Here is a 19,144-nt window from a genome sequence, read left to right as displayed (position 1 = left end):
TGCATGAGACTTTGGCAATTATTTTATTAAATAGATTCGATTATTTTTATCTTCGATGATGATCTTTTTAAAAAGGCTAATTGGCCCTGAAATTTATGGAACATGGCAAGTATAAAGTCAAAGATCTAGAATTAGGTTTTTCTTATGTAGCAAAGTTTTAATACTGTTCTAAAATATTTTAAATAACTAGTTCCAAAAGATTTTAAAGAACTATTTCTACATCTATGCAACAGTCATTTTTATAGTTATGAATGATGTTTTAGGTAAAATAATTTTGTCATGTTAATTTACATACTATTTATGTCATGTATCAACTTTTGAAGTATTTCTCTAAAATTTGTTACTATAATTATGTCATCTACATTCTATACATTGTTAAATTTTGTTTCTTGATGTTAAAAATTCTGGTGTACAACACAATTAAACTAAATTTGTACTTGCAGAGCCTTTTTTTTGTCTTTATGATGGCAAGAAATGTTGATATAAGGATTATTGTAAAATAGATTTCAAGGTTAATATTTGTAGTACTTGTTATGGTATCTCTTTAAGCTGTAAATTTCTATGAAGATAAATCAGTTGTTGGTTGGTTATTGTAGTTCAGGAATAGAGAAAAATTCATCAAGTTAGCTCTATGTGTGTTGGCGAAGGTATACCCAGGTGACAACAGCTCTCTCTGTTTTAGGGCGGAGGGGGTACACAGGGCTGACGACCGTGGCGGTAGGTTTATTCCACTCATCTTGGAGAGAAGAGCAGTGCCAACAACACAGCCAACAGCACAGCCAACAGCACAGCCCAGGAGCTAGGTCCTAGGTTGCTTGTATGTAAGGAATATTGTATTTATAACTTAGATATTTCTAATTGACAAATGGCTTATTCTGTAGAGGACCTTGAAGTGCTTAAAGAGCCTTAATTATCAAACAAAAAGGTTCAGTTCTAATCCAGCCAATAACCCTTTTTCATCAAGGCAAAGAACAGTAGTTATATATTGAAAATACATATATTTTTAATTTTTAAGCTTTGGGAGAAAAAGCATAATCTTATTAACACTTAAATCTTAATTTAACCAGAAATTTAAGTTAACTTTACATTGTGGAAAATTTTGTTTATGTGATACAAAATGTGCTGGCAGCTGTTCTTAATACTGTTAATAAGAATGTATTTGCACTAGACTAGGTCCATTGAGAGCAAGAAGCATCTGATTTGTCGACTGCTCTAAGTATTTCAACCAGTGCTTAGGACATACATGTTTACTGGATGTTCTTTGAAAGAAAGAATGAAAGGATGCCTCAAATATATAAAACTGGTTAGGAAAAAAGAAAATTAACTGTTCATTTTTGAGTTAGCATTATTTTTAAATGAAAACTCCAGTTTCACATTTTTTGTTGGCATTGATCATAAATGCAGTATGTGCTATCATTTATTTTCTAGCTAATGGAATTTAGTGTGACCAAAGTGTGATATCAAACTTCTGTTTCCTATGGTGGGTTGGCTTCCTGTACTGAACTAGCTTTCAAACGTGGTCATTTCATTTTCAAAGATATCTAATAAAGTTTTAAATTTCACATAGGTTTTATATTTTCATTATTTATTTCTATTTTCTTTAAATTTCAGGGACAAATTATGAAAACAAATAATATTGTTTCCATGTTTAGTTAAGGCTTATTACATAAATGTAATTTGGTTTGATACTTTAGAGATAGACAGTAACATGATTAAGAACATTGAAACAATTAAATAATTGAAACATGAAAATGGATTTCCTTCCTATACCTCATCCTGTTTTTTTGTACAACTTTTTGATTGCTACAACCTTCAATTTGGGTAATTTTTTTCTCTTTTCATTTGAGTGAAATTAAAAGGATGTGGGGTTGCTTTTAATCTCCCACACACTAAACTCAATGATTTCTTTTCCATTAGCAATGTTTTATCTAATGAATGTTATAGGGTTTAATTATCTTGTGGTCTATCATCACTTCATCATTATAGGGGGTTAAGTCACAAAGTGGGTTAATGATCAATGACTGTTATGACTTTTATAAGAATTACAGTTGATAGTAAGAAACTTTTATCACCTATCTCAGGAGGAGTTGTTTAAATTTCATTGAAAAGTAAATTAAATTTTATTAATTTTTCTATTATAAAATAATTACATCTATTTATATTTGTCCTAAACATTGACATTTGGTAACTTATATGGAGATTATGTGACAGGGCTCAGTGGAAAAAAGATTTTTAATAAATGAAGTAGTAATGTCAGTCAATGATGTGATACCATCATGAAAGTTAATGGGACTATAAGGCCACTTGCCTTTTGAGCTCCTACACAAACTTAAGATATGCAGTATGTGTAAATATCCACAGGAAAGAATCTTCTTTTTTTACTTACATTTTCATCTACCCACAAATAATGTTAAAATGATGCTTTCTTCTATCTGTCTGATTAAAATTCTTATTTTGTGATCATGTTGCCCTGCTCATTATTTAGAACATATTATGTGATTCAATTGTATCCTTGCTGAATTTATTATTACCATGACTTTTACTCCTAGTCTCTAAAGTTTTTGGAGTATTGAATGCTTACAGCTGTGCTTCTTCCAGTTGCTCTTAGCACAAAATTGAAAACTGGTGACCAAGTTTTTCCTAGATTGAAGTTCTAAACAGTCAAAAATTCCCATTTACTGTTTTTGAAAATGTTCAAGTTAAACAAAACGAAAAAACAAAAAACGGATACCTTTTTAAAAACAGCTTTAAAGGGGAAATGTAAATATAATCTTTCATGTTTTTTCTTCCCTGAGATGAAATATTCCATAATAATAATCAACATGGCATTCACAGATAGAGTACCATAAGAGGATGTGTAAGATGTCAGCACTTGAATCTAGGCATAAGGTTGGCATTTTTTTTCTCTCTTTTTAACTGTTGTACTCCTATTGTCTAGAGTAGTGCCTGGCACATAGTAGATGCTCATTAAACATTTTAAAATAAATGAATCAACAAATTCTATTAAATATTTTCAGATAGGTAGCTTTTATTTTTAAAGAAATTTAGATTACTTTTAACTAGATCTTTTATCAATAAACATCTATTTTTATTTTGTGTCATAAGTTTTTCTATAGCTGTATTAAAGATGGCTTCTACAAATTTATTTCCTATTTCTATGTGAAATAATTGCTCTCATTTTTAACTCTTCAAGATTATCCAAACACAAAATGTGAAATTATTCCTCAGATAGGAAGCATTTGTTTTCTTATTTTTACATTTTTTCCAGATGAGCTTATGGAGTATTTCAAAGGTCAAGATATTTGATAGTGATGATTATCTTACATATGCATCTGCTTCAGAGAGAGAAAAAAAAAATGTAAAAATATTTTAGAAGCTATAAAATCACATAAGAATATAAGCTATTTTTATTCTTGTCTGTTTTCAAAGGCTGTATTGAGATTCATTTCAATATTAGACTTATCAAAAATTGGTCATGAAATATAAATGGATACTTTCCAAGACTCTCTTCTTTATTGCCTGTCATGGGGCTTCCAGACATTTGATATCAAACAGACTGAAGTTATGAAAAGCTGTGTAACAGTTTTAGGGATTCTTTAATCAAAATTTTATTGTTTTCCATAGTATTTTATACTAATGTGTTTTTTAATATCATAGAGGAAGCGATTTATCCAGTATTCCATATCTCAGCCTCACCTCAAAACAAAATAACCAGACAGACATGAATATGAATCCCACCTTCACCACTTACTGATTCCATAACCCTAGACCATTACTTGATCTCTCTGAGCCTTGATTTTCTCATTTGTAAAATGGAAATAATATCTATCAATGTTATGAGGAATGAAATAGGTAAATATAACCTTTAAATATAAAAGTATAGAACCAAATGTTTTCCCCTTTTTGGTGGCCTGAGTCGACACAGGAAACCACCCAATCACACAAATATTATAAACAAATGTAGATTACATTTTCTAATTTGCAAAACAAACAGACATATCACAACTTTTGAATGTTAGAAAGAGAGATTCCTATGTGCTATATATGAAGAGATGCCTGAAAACCAAAGTTGTTAATGGGAACTAAAACTTAATTATAGGTTCATGGAGTATCTGAACTACATACATGTCTAAATGGCAGTGGTGGTAATACCTGAGTGGGGTATGATGTTAAGACTGTAGGCTTCTTAAGGAATTGGAACTGATCTCTGAATATAAAGAAAGGAATCTAAAAGTGTTATCTTGTTAATGAGATCATCTTTTCAAACAAGATGATTAGAAGTGCAACATAGAATCAGACCAGTCAGTAAGCACTATGGGTGAATAAAAGTCCCAGCAAAAATCAAAACCTTAACCCTATGTCATGTACGGGTAGGAGATTTAAATATGAATTCTTTGCCTCAAGTGTAAAAACCAAGTTAAGAAATTAACTTTCAAAATTGATCTAGAACTGGTGAAATCTGTAGGGACTCCAAGAAAGACAAACTAGTAACCTTCACTTAAGACCACCACTACTGCCCAGAGCTCTTGATATTCTGACTGGAGACGAGCCATGCTGAAATATTACAAAGTGTGAAAGGCAGAAAAACAGAATGAGAATGTGCCAACAGATTGAAGAAATGGAATTAATACCCAGGAACCATGCAAAAACAAAAACAAAAATAAGACCTGAAAGGGGTTTTAAATATGTTTTGAAGCCTTCAAATGTTTAAAAGGAAGATGCAGCAGAAACAGGATATTATGATAAAGAGAATATCTAAAATCGAAAGTATGATTATTGAAGTAAATGTCTCTATGGATGAGTTAAACATCAGTTTTAAATATACATACCTAGATGAGAGAACTGGAAGCCAGTTCTGTAGTATAGTTTGTATACCACAGAGGAGACACTCTGTAAATACTTGTTTTCTTCCCTTTCCTTCCTCACCACCTTCCTTCATCTACCTTTTCTATTGTCAGCACATAATGAGATGAGAAGACTGAAATACATTTTTATTTTAACTTGACTCTGCTCATGTGAATGAGAAATAGACTATAGACTATTTAATCTCTTTAATAATGAAGTAAGGAAGAAAGATGTAGTAAAATACTGAGCTTATTAATGATTATAGGAAGTAATTTATCTAGCTATGACCTAAGAACAGGTATATAAGATGGTAGTTTTTGTGGTCATTTATTTCATCTGAGAACAGACAAAGAAAGAATGCAAGGAGTCATACTTTTCAGATAAGGTTTGAGACTAAATGGGTTTCTCAAAATTTGCTAGTTCAGTTAAAAGGCATAATTTGCGTGGTGGGGGCTTTGATCTTAATTTTTGTTTAAATTTTTATTACATAGTGATAAATGAGCAACAAGTAAACAAATATGTTTCTGTGTTTAGAAATTTATATTTCATTTCAAAACTCTTTATTAATATTTCCCATAGTTTGTGAATCCATGATTTTACAAGAAGCTGATGACATGGCAATGGAAAAAGAAAAATATGTTGATGAACTGAGAAAAGCATTGGTTACAAGAGCAGGACCAGCTGATGCATACACATTTAATTTTTCTAAAGAGTCTTGTCATTTCTCCTTTGAGAAAAACCTGAAAGATGTTTCAGTAAGTAAAACTTTCTATAATATGATAAAATGTCAGAGCACTTATGAAGAATTATTTAAGTAACTAGCTTATCCTTCCCAGAATACCTCAGAAATAAGTTTGAAAAGTACTTGGTTTCCAAGTTGGAAAAATGCTTCAAAGTTACAGTAAATGCTTTGTATTTATTAATTATGAAAACTAATTACTAGAAAATATATTTAGTTTTTAATGCTTTTTAAATAAGTGTGTTAGAGATCATTATATTAGTAAGCAGTTCTGAAAAGTGAGGCCAGAAGTTTAAAGCATTGAGATAAAGTCTATTGAAATAAGTGGGGAAATATTGATTTTAAGAAAGAAGATATGTTCACCTTTGGGCACTTAATAATTATGACATTTTCTACTTATTAGAGAAAGTAAATTTTGAAATTACAAAATGATATAAGTAGGTATAGTAGGACTTACAACTAGGAACTAAGGTGTTTTATATATATTTTTGAACTTAGAAATATTAAAATAGAAATCAACCCAAGCTTTCCAAAGCTTGTATGCTTTATAAATGAGAATATCTGTTTCTTGTCCTGTTTAATTCCTGTACCAATTCAGATCAAGATAGATTTATTTATCAAAAGTAGTATACTTACTGTTTGTATATTTTATCCAAGTTTATGGGATAGAGATTATTTGTTTTTGGCCAGTGGTTTATCAATCAGAGATGAGCTCTGTAGTAGAAGAAAGAGAGCGCCGTCTTTATTACATAAGTTTAGAGGCGGTTATTGACAATTTGTGATACTAATTTGAGTTTAAAAACTTCTTTAAAAAAACCTCTTTAATTCAGAATGAGTAAATTTCATCAGAGAAACATTTGAAGCAACAAGTGGAATATATTATACAGAGAATAATAATACAGAGAGACTGGCTTCAGTAATTATTTCTATATAGAAAAAATATGTTTTTCTAATTAGCTGCCAGTGTGTATAAGTTTCAATAAGCTGAGTCCTTAAAATAGTAATCTAAAATAAGTAAGAAGTTTTGAACCGATAACTGAATTTTTGTTATTTATCACAAAGTGTTCTTTCCTGTGGTCCAAGCTACCGTGTGATGATGTTACTACAGTAGCTGACCATTTTTTTCTAACATTTCGAAATGATCATTGTCAAATTGGGAGTAATGCCGTTCCTATTCAACATTCCCATTCAATTTGCATGTAACAACTAACATTTCATGCAGCCAGTTTCTCGTTTTTATCTGTTTTCTGTATACTGAAGCATAACAAATTCCAAGTTTAGGAAGTATCTTTTGGAAACCTGAAAGGCTTTTGGTATCTTCGGCATGAAGTGGGATTTGGTACATTGGGCATGGATGGAGTACTTGCCATGCTTGGCCATACATCTGGTTTTGCTACTTCCGTATAGAAAGAACTTCAAGTCCTCCTAACTCATGCCTCTTATAATTGGCTTGGCACCTATTAGCATCAAAAACTGTGACAATAATCCGAAAAGGTATTTTGCTCACCACTTTGAAACTAATCAGCTTTATCAGTACCAAAGACTTGAACCACTACCTTTTCAAGAGGTTTTCTTAATGGCAACTGAATAAGAGATTCCAAGTAATTCAGAAGTGTATTGGTTTCCTAAAGGATATGTCTTAAAGCACTGCATTATAGGTTAGATAGCTGCCTCCTTATTTATTCATTTATTAATTTACTTATGAGAAAAAGAAAGCTACTCTCAGAACAGTTTGACAAGGAGTCATGGGTTGGCTTACTTGAGAGATATTTTTGGATATTTGAATGGTGTCAGACTTTCAGTTTGCAATGCTGGGGTCAGCCTTTTGGATACAGATGAAAATTAGAAGTCTATTTGCTGAAATGCTGTGAGAATCTTTTACTGCTTCATGATGTGCTTCTGCAAATTGACTTTCAGGGTGACATTATCTTGTAAATTCATCTGCTGGGAACATATGCAGACAATTGGAAATATGGCAGAATACTTTCTAAGGCTAATTGTGCTTGGATGACCTAAAAGTTTAAATGGAGTTTATGATCTCTTTTTTTTTTCTTGATGACACAGACATTTGATTATTGACCCAAAATGACCTCCTACACTGAGAAGAAAAGAATGAATGCAGATTCAACTCAAAAGTTGTAATGAATTCTGTTTGTTGACATATGGTCACTCTTCCATGGCAAAGTATATTCCATGAGTTCTAAGTATATTTGCTACCAGATTCGTAACTCTGTGAATCAGTTTTTAGGTATTTGTTGCTGTAATTCAAGAAGTTGCATGTGTCTGATTCTGTGTTGGCGATCACTGCACAATTTGAATATTTCAAATATTCAAGTCATACATGGCATTTGAAATTTATACTTGTATCAAATTTTCTTTTTTCTATTTTTTGAAAGTAGTTGATTTTTATATTTAAAAACTGATGTTTTGGGAACGATTATCTTTTTTATCAAAGAATTGTCAATTTCCAAAGCAATGAAGTATTTTAAATATAATGTGTATGTTGAGGTTTACATTTTGTGAGGGGAATAGGTCTGTAATCTTCATGAAATTGCTTTTGACCTTATAACACCTAAAATTTCATTTGTGCTCTAATTGGCTTTTCTTTATTGATAATATAGATGTTTATATTTCAGTTTAATTCCCACTAGAACAAATATTGAATGACTTGCTAGACACTAACTCTTTCTCTATACAGTACAAACCTTTGTGGCCCTTCCTGCTCCATCATCTGTGTTCTTCAGTTGGCAGTAGATTGTACTGGAGGAAAGCATATTCTAGTGCCAGCATTTGAAGCTCATTATCTGTACTGTATAAGTACTCTCATCCACTCAGGAGATTATTCATGTACTTTATGTCATTGTTTTCCTTCTACTTTTCACAATTCATACTGATTTTACAGTAGTATATTTTTTGTCATGAAAATAGTACATCTTAATTAATAGCGTGTTCCTTTTTTCATGTTTTCTTAGCTTACTCTGTTTCTTTAGGAAAATAATTATTTTTGAGCTACAAAAAAAAACTATTTTTTATAAGAAAAACCTTGGGGTTATCATTTGGCTTGCTCACAACTCTGTTTTCTCATCTATAAAGTTCTAAAGTGATTTCCTAGATTCATTTTAGGTCATCTAATATAATATAGTTTTATATTTCTAAAAATAGCCCTAATGAAGGAAAGCCATGAAGTTTGAAGGGAAATTAAACATAATAAATAAACACTCACAAACACATACACATGTGTGTGTGAACTGGCTACAAGTATCTATTAAAATTATGGTAAAATCTATTTATATTTCCTTTTCCTTTGTCTCCTCTGTCCCTACCATCAGATATTGGCTTGAGATACAGTTTAGGCTGAAAATTAATGACTTAAATAGTGTTTAAGGTTTGTTTTTCTCTGATATAAATATCCAAATAGGCAATCCTGTATTAATATGATATCTTTATGATGTTGGAGGCTCTGCTTCTTTAATCACATTGTTTTGCCATTTTTAACAGGTAGTTTTTACTTTACCGTCCAGATGGCTGCTCTAGCTCCACATATGTTCACCTTCCCGACTACAGGATTGAGTTAAAGAGAAAATAAAGAGACGTGTACCTTTTCGTTTAGGCCATCACCCTAAAATTGCTTACATTACTATTGTTCACATCCTACTGTCCAGAACTAAGTCACATGGCTTTACCTAGCTGCAAGGGAATCTGTGAAATGTGATTTTAGCTGTCCTATACCCAGAAATTTCCATTACTGTGTAAAAAGTAGAAGGTGGATATTGAAGGACAACTATTAGTCTCTGCATGTTAACATTCAGGGAGGAATGAAACATCATTCAGAAAGGTTCACTTTTATTGTTGTAAGGGTATTTCCCTGGTATTTTTATTACAAATATATGTTTCAGTCATATTTTCATTAAAAAAAAATGTTAGAACATACAGTAAAGTGCAAGCTAATCTGTATCTCACTATGTGTTGTGACTTTTTAAGTGGAAAATGCATTCATGTTCAAATAGCCTCCCTACATTTATTTAACTTACATTTCTCAGATATATAAAAATGAAGTAAAATAAGTTAGCCAAAAGCAGCCAAAGTTGTTTTTAAAAACAGCAGCCCCAATTCTATATTATTGCCATGTGTCCCTGTGGTTTCGGGGACTTTAAATTCAAATGGCTATTTCCAGAAGAAATATCAGAATTGGAGCATTTATTACGGTTCTCTGCCAAATACTTCATCAAAAATAGCAATGACTTTCAGGTTTGTGGGAGTATGGGTTGCAAATATGTTATTTGAATGCCTGAAAAAGAAATTATAGTATTATTTCTGTGATAAAAGTATTTGTATACATCTGCCATTTTTATATTAAATACTTTATAATTGCCTGACATTTTTGGAATGTGAAAACTAAATCAGTAATGTAATCAGTGGTGCAGAAATCCTGCTCAAAGTATGTATTTTCTAGTTAAACCATAGAAGAGACTCTAGAATTATTGCTGAAGAAATTATTAATTTTTAATTATTTTTCTTTGTCTTTGAGCACTCATTTTTTCTTGCTTTGTATTTCTCTGCTTTGATTTCAAAAAAATTTTTTTTCTTTTATAAGAAAATCTCAAAGTCATTATATTTTGTTTTTTTCAGTTACTCTAGGTTAAGGAAAGAAAGTAAAAAACAAAAATAGATGGTAAAAATTATTCTGTAAAAGAAATTTTGGGTGTTAATAATATTAATATTTGCCTGTTACTCTTTAGTTGACGATTTCTTTTGCTGAGCAGAAGCTTTTTAGTTTGATATAGTCCCATTTATTTATTTTTGCTTTTAGTTCCCTTGACTTTGAGGTCAAATTCATAAAATTCTCTTTAAGCTCAAGGTTCTTGAGTTTAGTTCTTATGTTTTCTTCTGTGAATTTTATTGTTTCAGGTCTTATCTTCATGTCCTTAATTCATTTTGAGTTAATTTTGGTGTGTGGTGATAGACAACAGTCTAGTTTCATTCTATTGTAGGTGGCTTTCCAGTTTTACCAGCACCACTTGTTGAAGAGACTTTCCTTTCTCCACTGTATATTTTTGGCAGTTTTGTTGAAAATTATTTGCCCATATAAATATGAGTTTATTTCTGTATTCTCGATTCTGTTCCACTGGTTCGTGTGTCTATTTTTCTGCCAAAAACATGCCGGTTTTGATTACTGTCACTTTGTAGTGTAATTTGAAGTTGGGCAGAATGATACCTCCAGCCTTGTTCTTTTTTCTCAGGATGGCTTTGGGAGTTCGAGGTATTTTGTGCTTCCATACAAATCTGATGATTTTTTGTTCTGTTTCTTTAAAAAATGTTGATGGGATTTTGATGGGGATTGCATTAAATCTCTATAATGCTTTAGGTAAATAGTCATTTTAAGTATATTGATTCTTCCAATCCAAGAACACAGAATATCTTTTCCATTTCATTATTTAGGTACTTTACATGTTTTGTTAAATTTATTCCTAGGTATTTTATTCTTTTCGTTGCAATTGCAAAAGGAATTATTTTTTCCACTTCTTTTTCTGACACTTTGATATTAGAGTATAGAAATGCTATTTATTTTTGAATGTTGATTTTGTATCCAGAGAGTTTACTGTATTTGCTTATTGTTTCTAGTAGTGTTCTTGTGGAGTATTTAGGGTTTTCTATATACAGAATCATGTTATCCACAAATAGTGACAGTTCGAGTTCTTCGTTTTCTATTTGGATGCCTTTTATATCTTTCTCTTGCCTGATTGCAGTTGCTAGGACCTCCAAAGTTATATTGAATAACAGTGGCTATAGTGGACAGCCTTGCCTTGTTCCTGATCTTAGAGGGAAGGTTTTTAGTTTGTCATATATGACCTTTATTATGTTAAGGTACTTTCCTTCTATACCAATTTTATTAAGTATTTTGATCATAAATCGGTGTTGCATCTTGCTGAAGGCTTTTTCTGCATCTATTGATATGATCATATGGTTCTTATTTTTTAATTTGTTTATGTGGTGTATCACATTAATCGATTTGCGTATGTTGAACCATCCCTGTGTCCCTGGGATGAAGCCCACTTGATCGTGGTGTATAATCTTTTTAATATGTTGCTGTATTCAGTTCACTAGTATCTTATTTAGGATATTTGCATCTGTGTTCATGAGAGATATTGGTCTGTATTTTGTGTGTGTGTGTGTGTGTGTGCGCGCGTGGGCGCGCGTGTGCGTGTGTGTTATCTTTACCAGATTTTGGTATCAAGGTAATAATACCCTCATAAAATGAGTTGGGAAGTATTGCTTCCTCTTCGATTTTTTGGAAGAGTTTGAGGAGAATAGGTGTTAAATCTTTGAATGTTTGGTAAAATTCACTGGTGAAGCCATCTGGTCCTGGACTTTTACTTTTTGGCAGATTTTTGATGATTGTTTCAATTTCCATACTGCTGATCATTCTATTTATATTTTCTTTTCAACTAATTTTTTTTTTATGATTCTATTTCATCTTTGGTTATGCTATTTTAGTGTACGCTTTAGGATTTAGCACACAGCTTTGCTTTATCATAGTCTACCTTGAAATAATATACTATTTCACACATAATTTCAGAATCTTACAGTGTATTTCCATTTCTCCTCTCCTGGACTTTATGCTATTGTGGTCAAACATTTTACTTCTACATATGTTAAAATGCCACAACAAATAACATATTGTTTAATTTTGTTTTTAGCAGCCAGTTAACTTTTAAAATTTATTTTGAAATAATTTTAAACTCACAAAAAGTTTCAAAAATAGTTCATAGAGTACCAGTGTATCCTTCACTCAGCTTCCTCAGCATTAAGAATACATAGCCATAATGCATTATTAAAGGCAGGAAATTGACATCGGTATATTATTAACTAAACTACAAACTGTATACAGATTTTATCAATTTTTACAAGCACTGTAGAATTTTTTTTGATTGTTGCTGTGTTTTGTTTTTTGTGTTTATAGTTTAATGAATTTTCTATATGAGTGAATTCATGTGACCGACACCATAATCAGGATACAGAACTGTTCTATCACCTTAAAGAAAACCCTTCATTCCCTTGTGCCACACTTTTATAGTCAAACCTTCTCTATGTAACCCTGGTAACCTCTTATCTGTTCTTCATCACCATGGTTTTGTCATTTCAAGAATATTATATAAATGGAATTGTACAGTATGTAATTTTTTGAGACTGACTTTTTTCCCCCCTGAGTATGATGCCCTAGAGATACTTCCAAATTGTTGTATGTATCTCAAGTTTTTATTAATTTTATTTACTTTTTTTATTGCCGAATAGTTCATTATATAGATGTAACACTGTTTATCCATTTACTGGTTGAAGAATATTTGGGTTTTTTCCACATTTTGGCTATTACAAATGTGCTTTGAACATACATGTATACATTTTTGTGTGAAAATAAAATTTTATTTCTCTAGTGCAGAGGTTTGCAAACTATAGCCTTTAGATTGGCTTCCTATTTTGGTAAATAAAGCTTTACTACAACGTAAGCATGCTAATTTGTTTAGATAGTGGCTACTTTTGTGCTATGGTACCAATCTTGAATAGTTGTAACAGAACTTCATGATGTTTAATGAGTTAAGTATTTACTTTTGGTTCTTTTAGAAAGAATTTGATGACCTCTGCCCTAAATATCTAGGATTGTCAATGCTGGGTGGTACGGTAAGTGTGTACTTAACTTTATTAAGAAAATGCTAAACTGTTTTCCAAGTAGGTGTACATTCCTACCTGAAATACATGAAAATCCACATTCCATCAGCACTTGGTATTTTTAGTACTTTTAATTTTAGCTATTCTAATAGCATGCTATGGTATCTTAGTGTGGCTTTAGTTTATATTTCCTTAGTGGCTAAGGATGTTGAATATCTTCTCATGTGCTTTATTGCCATCTATATATCCATCTTGGTGAAGTGTCTATTAAATTTTATTACTTATTTACTTATTTTTATATCGTTTTCCTTTGTTAGATATGTGATTTTTAAATGTCTTCTAGTCTGTTACAGGTGTCTTTCTTTTATTAACAGGTTTTGTAGAGCAAAAGTTTTATTTTTGATGAAATCCAATTTGTGGATTTTTTTTCTTTATGCATTAAGCTTTTGGTGATATGTCTAAGGACTCTTCACCTAATTCTAGGTCGTGAAGATTTTCAAAAAGTAAAAAAATTTGTTTTACATTTAGATCTATAGTCTATTTTGAGTTAATTTTTTGTGTAAGGTATGAGGTGTGAAGAGAAAAATTTTCTTGGGTAAGAACATCCACCTGTACTAATCATTAGTTGAAAGACTCTTTGTCGAACTGCTTTTGCACCTTTATTAAAAATTCTTGGCTGTGTATCTGTGTGGGTCTGTTTATGGACACTATATTCTGTTCCATGGATCTTCGTGTTTATCCCTCCACCAACACCACATTGTACTATTCTCTGACCTTACTAAATTCCCATATTGGTTCAATTTTTTTTTTTTTTTTTTTTTTAGATTTCTTGGTATCTTTTTTGTATACAATAATATTACTTGTAAATCGGTACAGTTATAACTCAGAATTGTTATGTTTTAAAGTGATTTAAATATTTTTAAACAGTTTTTTATATCTACCTATAAAGTTACCTCTTCTAGATCAATTCATTTCTCTTTGTAGATCCAGATTTCCATGTAAGAATACTTTCTGCTAGTAAGTCTTTGTTTAATATTTCTTTTCGTGTAGGACTCTTTCTAGTGCATCTTGTCAAGATTTTTGTATCTGCAAAAGTATTTTATATTCCTTTTTAAAAGATACTTTTACTGGACATAAAATTCTAAGTTGACAGTTTTTTTCTTTCAGTAATTTAAACGTTTTGCTCTACTGTCTTCTGGCTGGTCAGCTGTCATTCTTATGTTTCTATCTAAGTAATGTGCCTTTTTTCTCCAGCTGCTTCTAAGATTTTTCTCTTTATCATGGCCTTTAAGCAACTTGATTATGATATACCTTGGTGTAGTTTTCTTTCTTTATTGATGTGTTAGTTTATATTCTTAGTCAATTTTGACAAAATTTTGGCCATTATTCAAATAGTTTTTCTATTTTCCTTCCTTCTTGTTTGGAGACTCCAATTACATATGTTATATTCCTTGAATTTGTTCTCAAGTTCACTGATCATCTTTTCTTTTTTCTCATTTTTTATTTTGAATAGTTTCTATTGCTCTTTCTTTATATTCACTAATTGTTTCTTCTGCTATGTGTAATATGCTTTTAATTTTATTCTGTGTATTTTTCATCTTAGACATTGTGGTTTTCATTTAAGTTTGATTTGCATATTTTTAATATCTTAAATTCCCTTATCTTTCATAATTTTTTACCATGTTCAATCTTTTATATTCTCAAATATATGGAATAGAATTATAATATCTTTTAATAACCTTATCTTCTAATTTTGTAATTTGTTTATTTTGGGGTAAACTTTGATAAAGTTTTTTGCTCACTAAGTGTTCTATTTTCCCTTTTCTTTGCATGCTTAGTAATCTTTGATTGGAGGCCAACACTGTCAATCTTACTTAGTGCTGTATATTTTTGTGTTTCTGTAAACCTGTGATTTGTTCTGAGCCACAGATGAGTTACTTGCAAACAATTCACTCCTTAAGGTCTTGCTTTTAAAGCATTTTTAAAAGAGGACCAGAATATTTATTTTGGGTCTAATTTTTTGGGGGTCTAATACCACTATAGAGGTCAAATACTTTTGAGTCCCTTACCTGATCCTCATTGTTTCTACACAGGGTAGTAAATTGAAGGATTTAGTGATTATGTGTGGCATTTTAGCTTTGTCTATCAATTACAATATCTTTTTTAACTTTTTAAATTTTTTTTATTTTTTATTTTTCAATTGTAGTTGACATAAAATATTATATTAGTTTCAAGTGTACAACATAGTGATTATACATTTCTATAGCTTTTTAAGTTAGATTGTATATTATGATTATCTTTCTCTTAGGTTTGTTGATTATTTTGCCCTTGTAGAAACTTTTAAAATTTGAGATGATTTTTCTCCCTTAGGAAAGATAGCATAGTCATCTAGATATTATTGCTTTATTCCGTGCACCTATGACATTGACATTTAGGTAGATAATTGTCAGGGAACCTGAGTCAAAAGTTGTAATAATCTTCATTATTTAGTTACTTTTTTGGAATTTGGGTTTTCTCCTGATTTTCCTGACTCTCCAACTTTAATTAAAAGTAAACCATTACTCATTAAGTTATCATCATTTAAAATTAAATTTTTTAAATATAAAGTAAGTGATTCTAGGCTTTTGAAATTTTCACTTCAGAGTTTAAAATTTTTAAAATATCTTAAGTTGCAAACATTTTTAATACTGTTTTAAATTATTGCATAGAAAAAATTTTAAAATTAGTCATACTTTGACAAATAGATTTTCTGAAGCTATAAGTTTAATTAAATTCTTCAGTTAATTATTTTTTTAAATAAGCATTTTTTAAAAAGTTTCTAAAAGCAACCTGTTTATCATGAAATTCCTCCAAGAATTAGTATTACTATCCAAGAATTACTATCCAAGAATTTAGTAATACTAAATTTCATTTAGTATTACTATCCGGAAGTTATAAGTAAATAACCAGTTGAGAAAATCAGTAGAATCCAAAGTCAAATGGTGGTGGTGATGATGATAATGATGGTAATGATGACACATACTTCTGTTAGTAAGAAAAATTGTGTGAAATAATGGCTAGTTAACTTGATATTAAAACTCAGTACTTTTAAAATGAATTAGAACAGAAATCTTCACTTTTTATAAATAAATCATAACTAATATAATAACGCCATGAAGGATATTTCAGTGGGTAAGTTTGGAAATGACGTAATGTAACATAGCTGTGTACACCTTCTCAAAACCAAACCAAACCAGAATTTAGGAAGTTTGCAGAGGGAGGAATACTATTCAAATGACATTATATATATATCTTATATATTTTTGAATGGCTATACTTTAAAATATCACTATTAAGACAGTTTATAGCCACAAGAATCCTAATGCACATTCTGGACTTGTTATTCTCCCACTGCCTGGTAGTGATGAACATGTAACCTGTCTACCTGATTCGCATCTCAGCCCGGTAACGTACTAGTTGTGAGATTATGGGCAGCTTATTCAATTGTTTTGTTCTCAGCTTTTCTTTTATAATTTGGAAAATATACTAATACCTGAATCATAGGGTTGTTTTTAGAATTTAATTAATTAGTGTATAGGAGTGTGTGTATATTTTTCTAGGACAGCCCTTTTTTATAATAGGCACTTTATAAGCATTTGTTGTTATTATTTACTTGAGTGTCTCTTCCTTTGTACACTAAAATCTCTGAGGACAGTGACTATGTCTTACGTGAATGTGAAATTCCAGCAAATTCAGAAATTTTGTAGATGGCTTTTTTTGAGAGAAAATGTACTATTGTAAAAATAACTTAAAATCTTGACTTGAGTCTTGAATGTATTTCTAATTAAATGATTTCAGCAAATCATTTATCTTTATTTTATAATGAAAAAGACTTAGTTCAAATAGGCTAATAATGCTAACTCACAGGCTTTTATGATTGTGGGTACTAAAATGTGTATGCAAATACTTTGGTAACTGAATTGATAATACTATAAGGCCTGTCCAAAGATGCCATTGGGTTGATGCGTTGCATTCACAGAGTCTCAAGAATATACTTCTGATGTTCTCTGTAAATAACTTTATACACATGGTCATAGCAGACATTTTTTTATAGCAGTTTAAAATGTATTTCATTACAACTGCTACTGTTTGAAGTACACTATGATTATCATCAATTTAAATATGTCAATATAGTTTTTATAACCTTGTTTTGACTTTTATTATATTTGAAGGCTGAAAAATTGGGAATGGGTTGGATCTTCTTTAACCTTAAAGAAACTTTGTTAAACAAGTTTGTTGTTATTATTATGCTGTATACTTTATCAAATATAAGTTTACTGGTGGATCCAGAGCTTTCTGTTTTCTTTGTTGTATTTTTTAGTAACGTAACATACAGTAATTAAAATTGGCCACATAGTAAATAATTTTTATTCAAAACCAGATGCATTCAAACAAAATAATTTTTTAAGAAGATACACCATTGTAATTATTAAAGGCTAATGCTTTATTTGTGCAACTCCTGGAGAGAATGTGATATTTCTGACTATAAATGTTCTAAATAGTAGGGATATGCCTGTAGTGATTATAACCTTAATGGTGGGTTATAATGACAATTTCCTGATTTATTATGATTCTTGATCATTTATATCTTTTGCTAGCTATCTTTTTTGGCCCTTTAATTTTAAACTCATAGAAATGTGACAAAAATAGTAGAGAATTCCTGTATTGCCAGTTACATAATCATAGTACAATTATTAAAATTACGAAATTAATATTGACACAGTAATCTATAGATCTTATTGAAGTTCAGCATTTTCCCCACCGTTTTAGTCTCTTCTGTCTTATTTAACAAGATACCATAAATTAGGTGGTTTACACAATAGGAATTTATTTCTCGCAGTTCTGCAGGATAGGAAAATCAAGATTTAGGGATCAGCAGATCCAGTCCTTAGTGAGGGCCTCCTTCCTGACTTTTAGTCAGCTGCCTTCTTGCTGTTTGTTTCCTCATGTGGTGGTGATAGAGTGAGCACGGATCTCTTCTTCTTATAATTATTCTGATTCCGTCATTGGGGGCCCCACCTTGTGAACTCATCTCAACCAAATTACTTCCCAAAGGCCCCACCTCCAAATACCCCCACTTTAGGTGGGAATAGGGCTTCAACATATGAATTCTGAGGTCACAGAAACATTGAGTCTATAATATCCACTAAAGTACTTTTTCTGGTCCAGAATATCATTTAGTGTCTCACATTACTTTTAATGGGTTTTTTTTTTCATCTCTTATAATTTGTGGAAGTTCCTCAGTGTGTCTTTGATGACTTTTGTATAAATGAGTATATATATTTCCTTCTTTTTTATATGTAGGATAATACACTATAAACACTTTTTTTTTTGCATTTTGATTTTTTCACATAACAACTTACACTGAAAATCACTCCATACCAATTCATAAAAATTTTTCTTCTTTTATTTTTACAGATGTTTCATACTCTGTTGTATGGGTATATCAATTTTTCAAGCACTCGCCTATGAATGAGCATTTAAGTTGTTTCCAGTATTTTGCAATTCAAACAATGCTGTGATGAATTTTCTATGTACTTTTTATATTGTTGGAGGTTTATACTCAGGGTAAATTCCTAGTTGTGTGATTGCTAGAAAATAAGTCCTTATATTATTTTCTTAGATATTTCCAAATTTCCCTTTAGCAGAATTGCACCAGTTTGCTTTACCACCGGCAACATAGGAAATTGTCTAGTTCCCCACAGTCTCACTAACAGAATATGCTGTTATACGTTTTAATGTTCTCCAATCTCATAGGTGTGAAATGGTAACTCAGTGTTTATTTTTCGTTTCTCTAATTCTGAATGAATTTGAACACCTTTTCATATTTTTAAGGATTTTTTTACTTTTTTTTTT

General features: G+C 30.8%; 1 protein-coding gene across 4 annotated transcripts in view; it reads left to right on the top strand.

Annotated features, from left to right (window-relative positions):
- The window catches only part of XRCC4 (X-ray repair cross complementing 4), a 209,842-nt gene that overhangs the window by 23,457 nt on the left and 167,241 nt on the right, over positions 1 to 19,144 (top strand). For 2 of the 4 annotated variants that reach the window (XM_016123189.2, XM_036226315.1), the window contains exons 3-4: positions 5,425 to 5,600; positions 13,205 to 13,261. In XM_016123189.2, coding sequence (XP_015978675.2) covers positions 5,425 to 5,600; positions 13,205 to 13,261 — 233 coding nt within the window. Of the gene's footprint in view, positions 1 to 682; positions 2,890 to 5,424; positions 5,601 to 13,204; positions 13,262 to 19,144 lie in introns of all 4 variants that reach the window. The other 2 variants (XM_016123206.2, XM_016123199.2) reach the window with 2 other exon arrangements.

Source organism: Rousettus aegyptiacus, unplaced genomic scaffold (genome assembly GCF_014176215.1).
Source record: "Rousettus aegyptiacus isolate mRouAeg1 unplaced genomic scaffold, mRouAeg1.p scaffold_m13_p_8, whole genome shotgun sequence".
Lineage (NCBI taxonomy): Eukaryota > Metazoa > Chordata > Mammalia > Chiroptera > Pteropodidae > Rousettus > Rousettus aegyptiacus.
The sequence above is the reverse complement of the archived record's forward strand: the minus strand, read 5'-3'. Positions and strand labels throughout refer to the sequence as shown.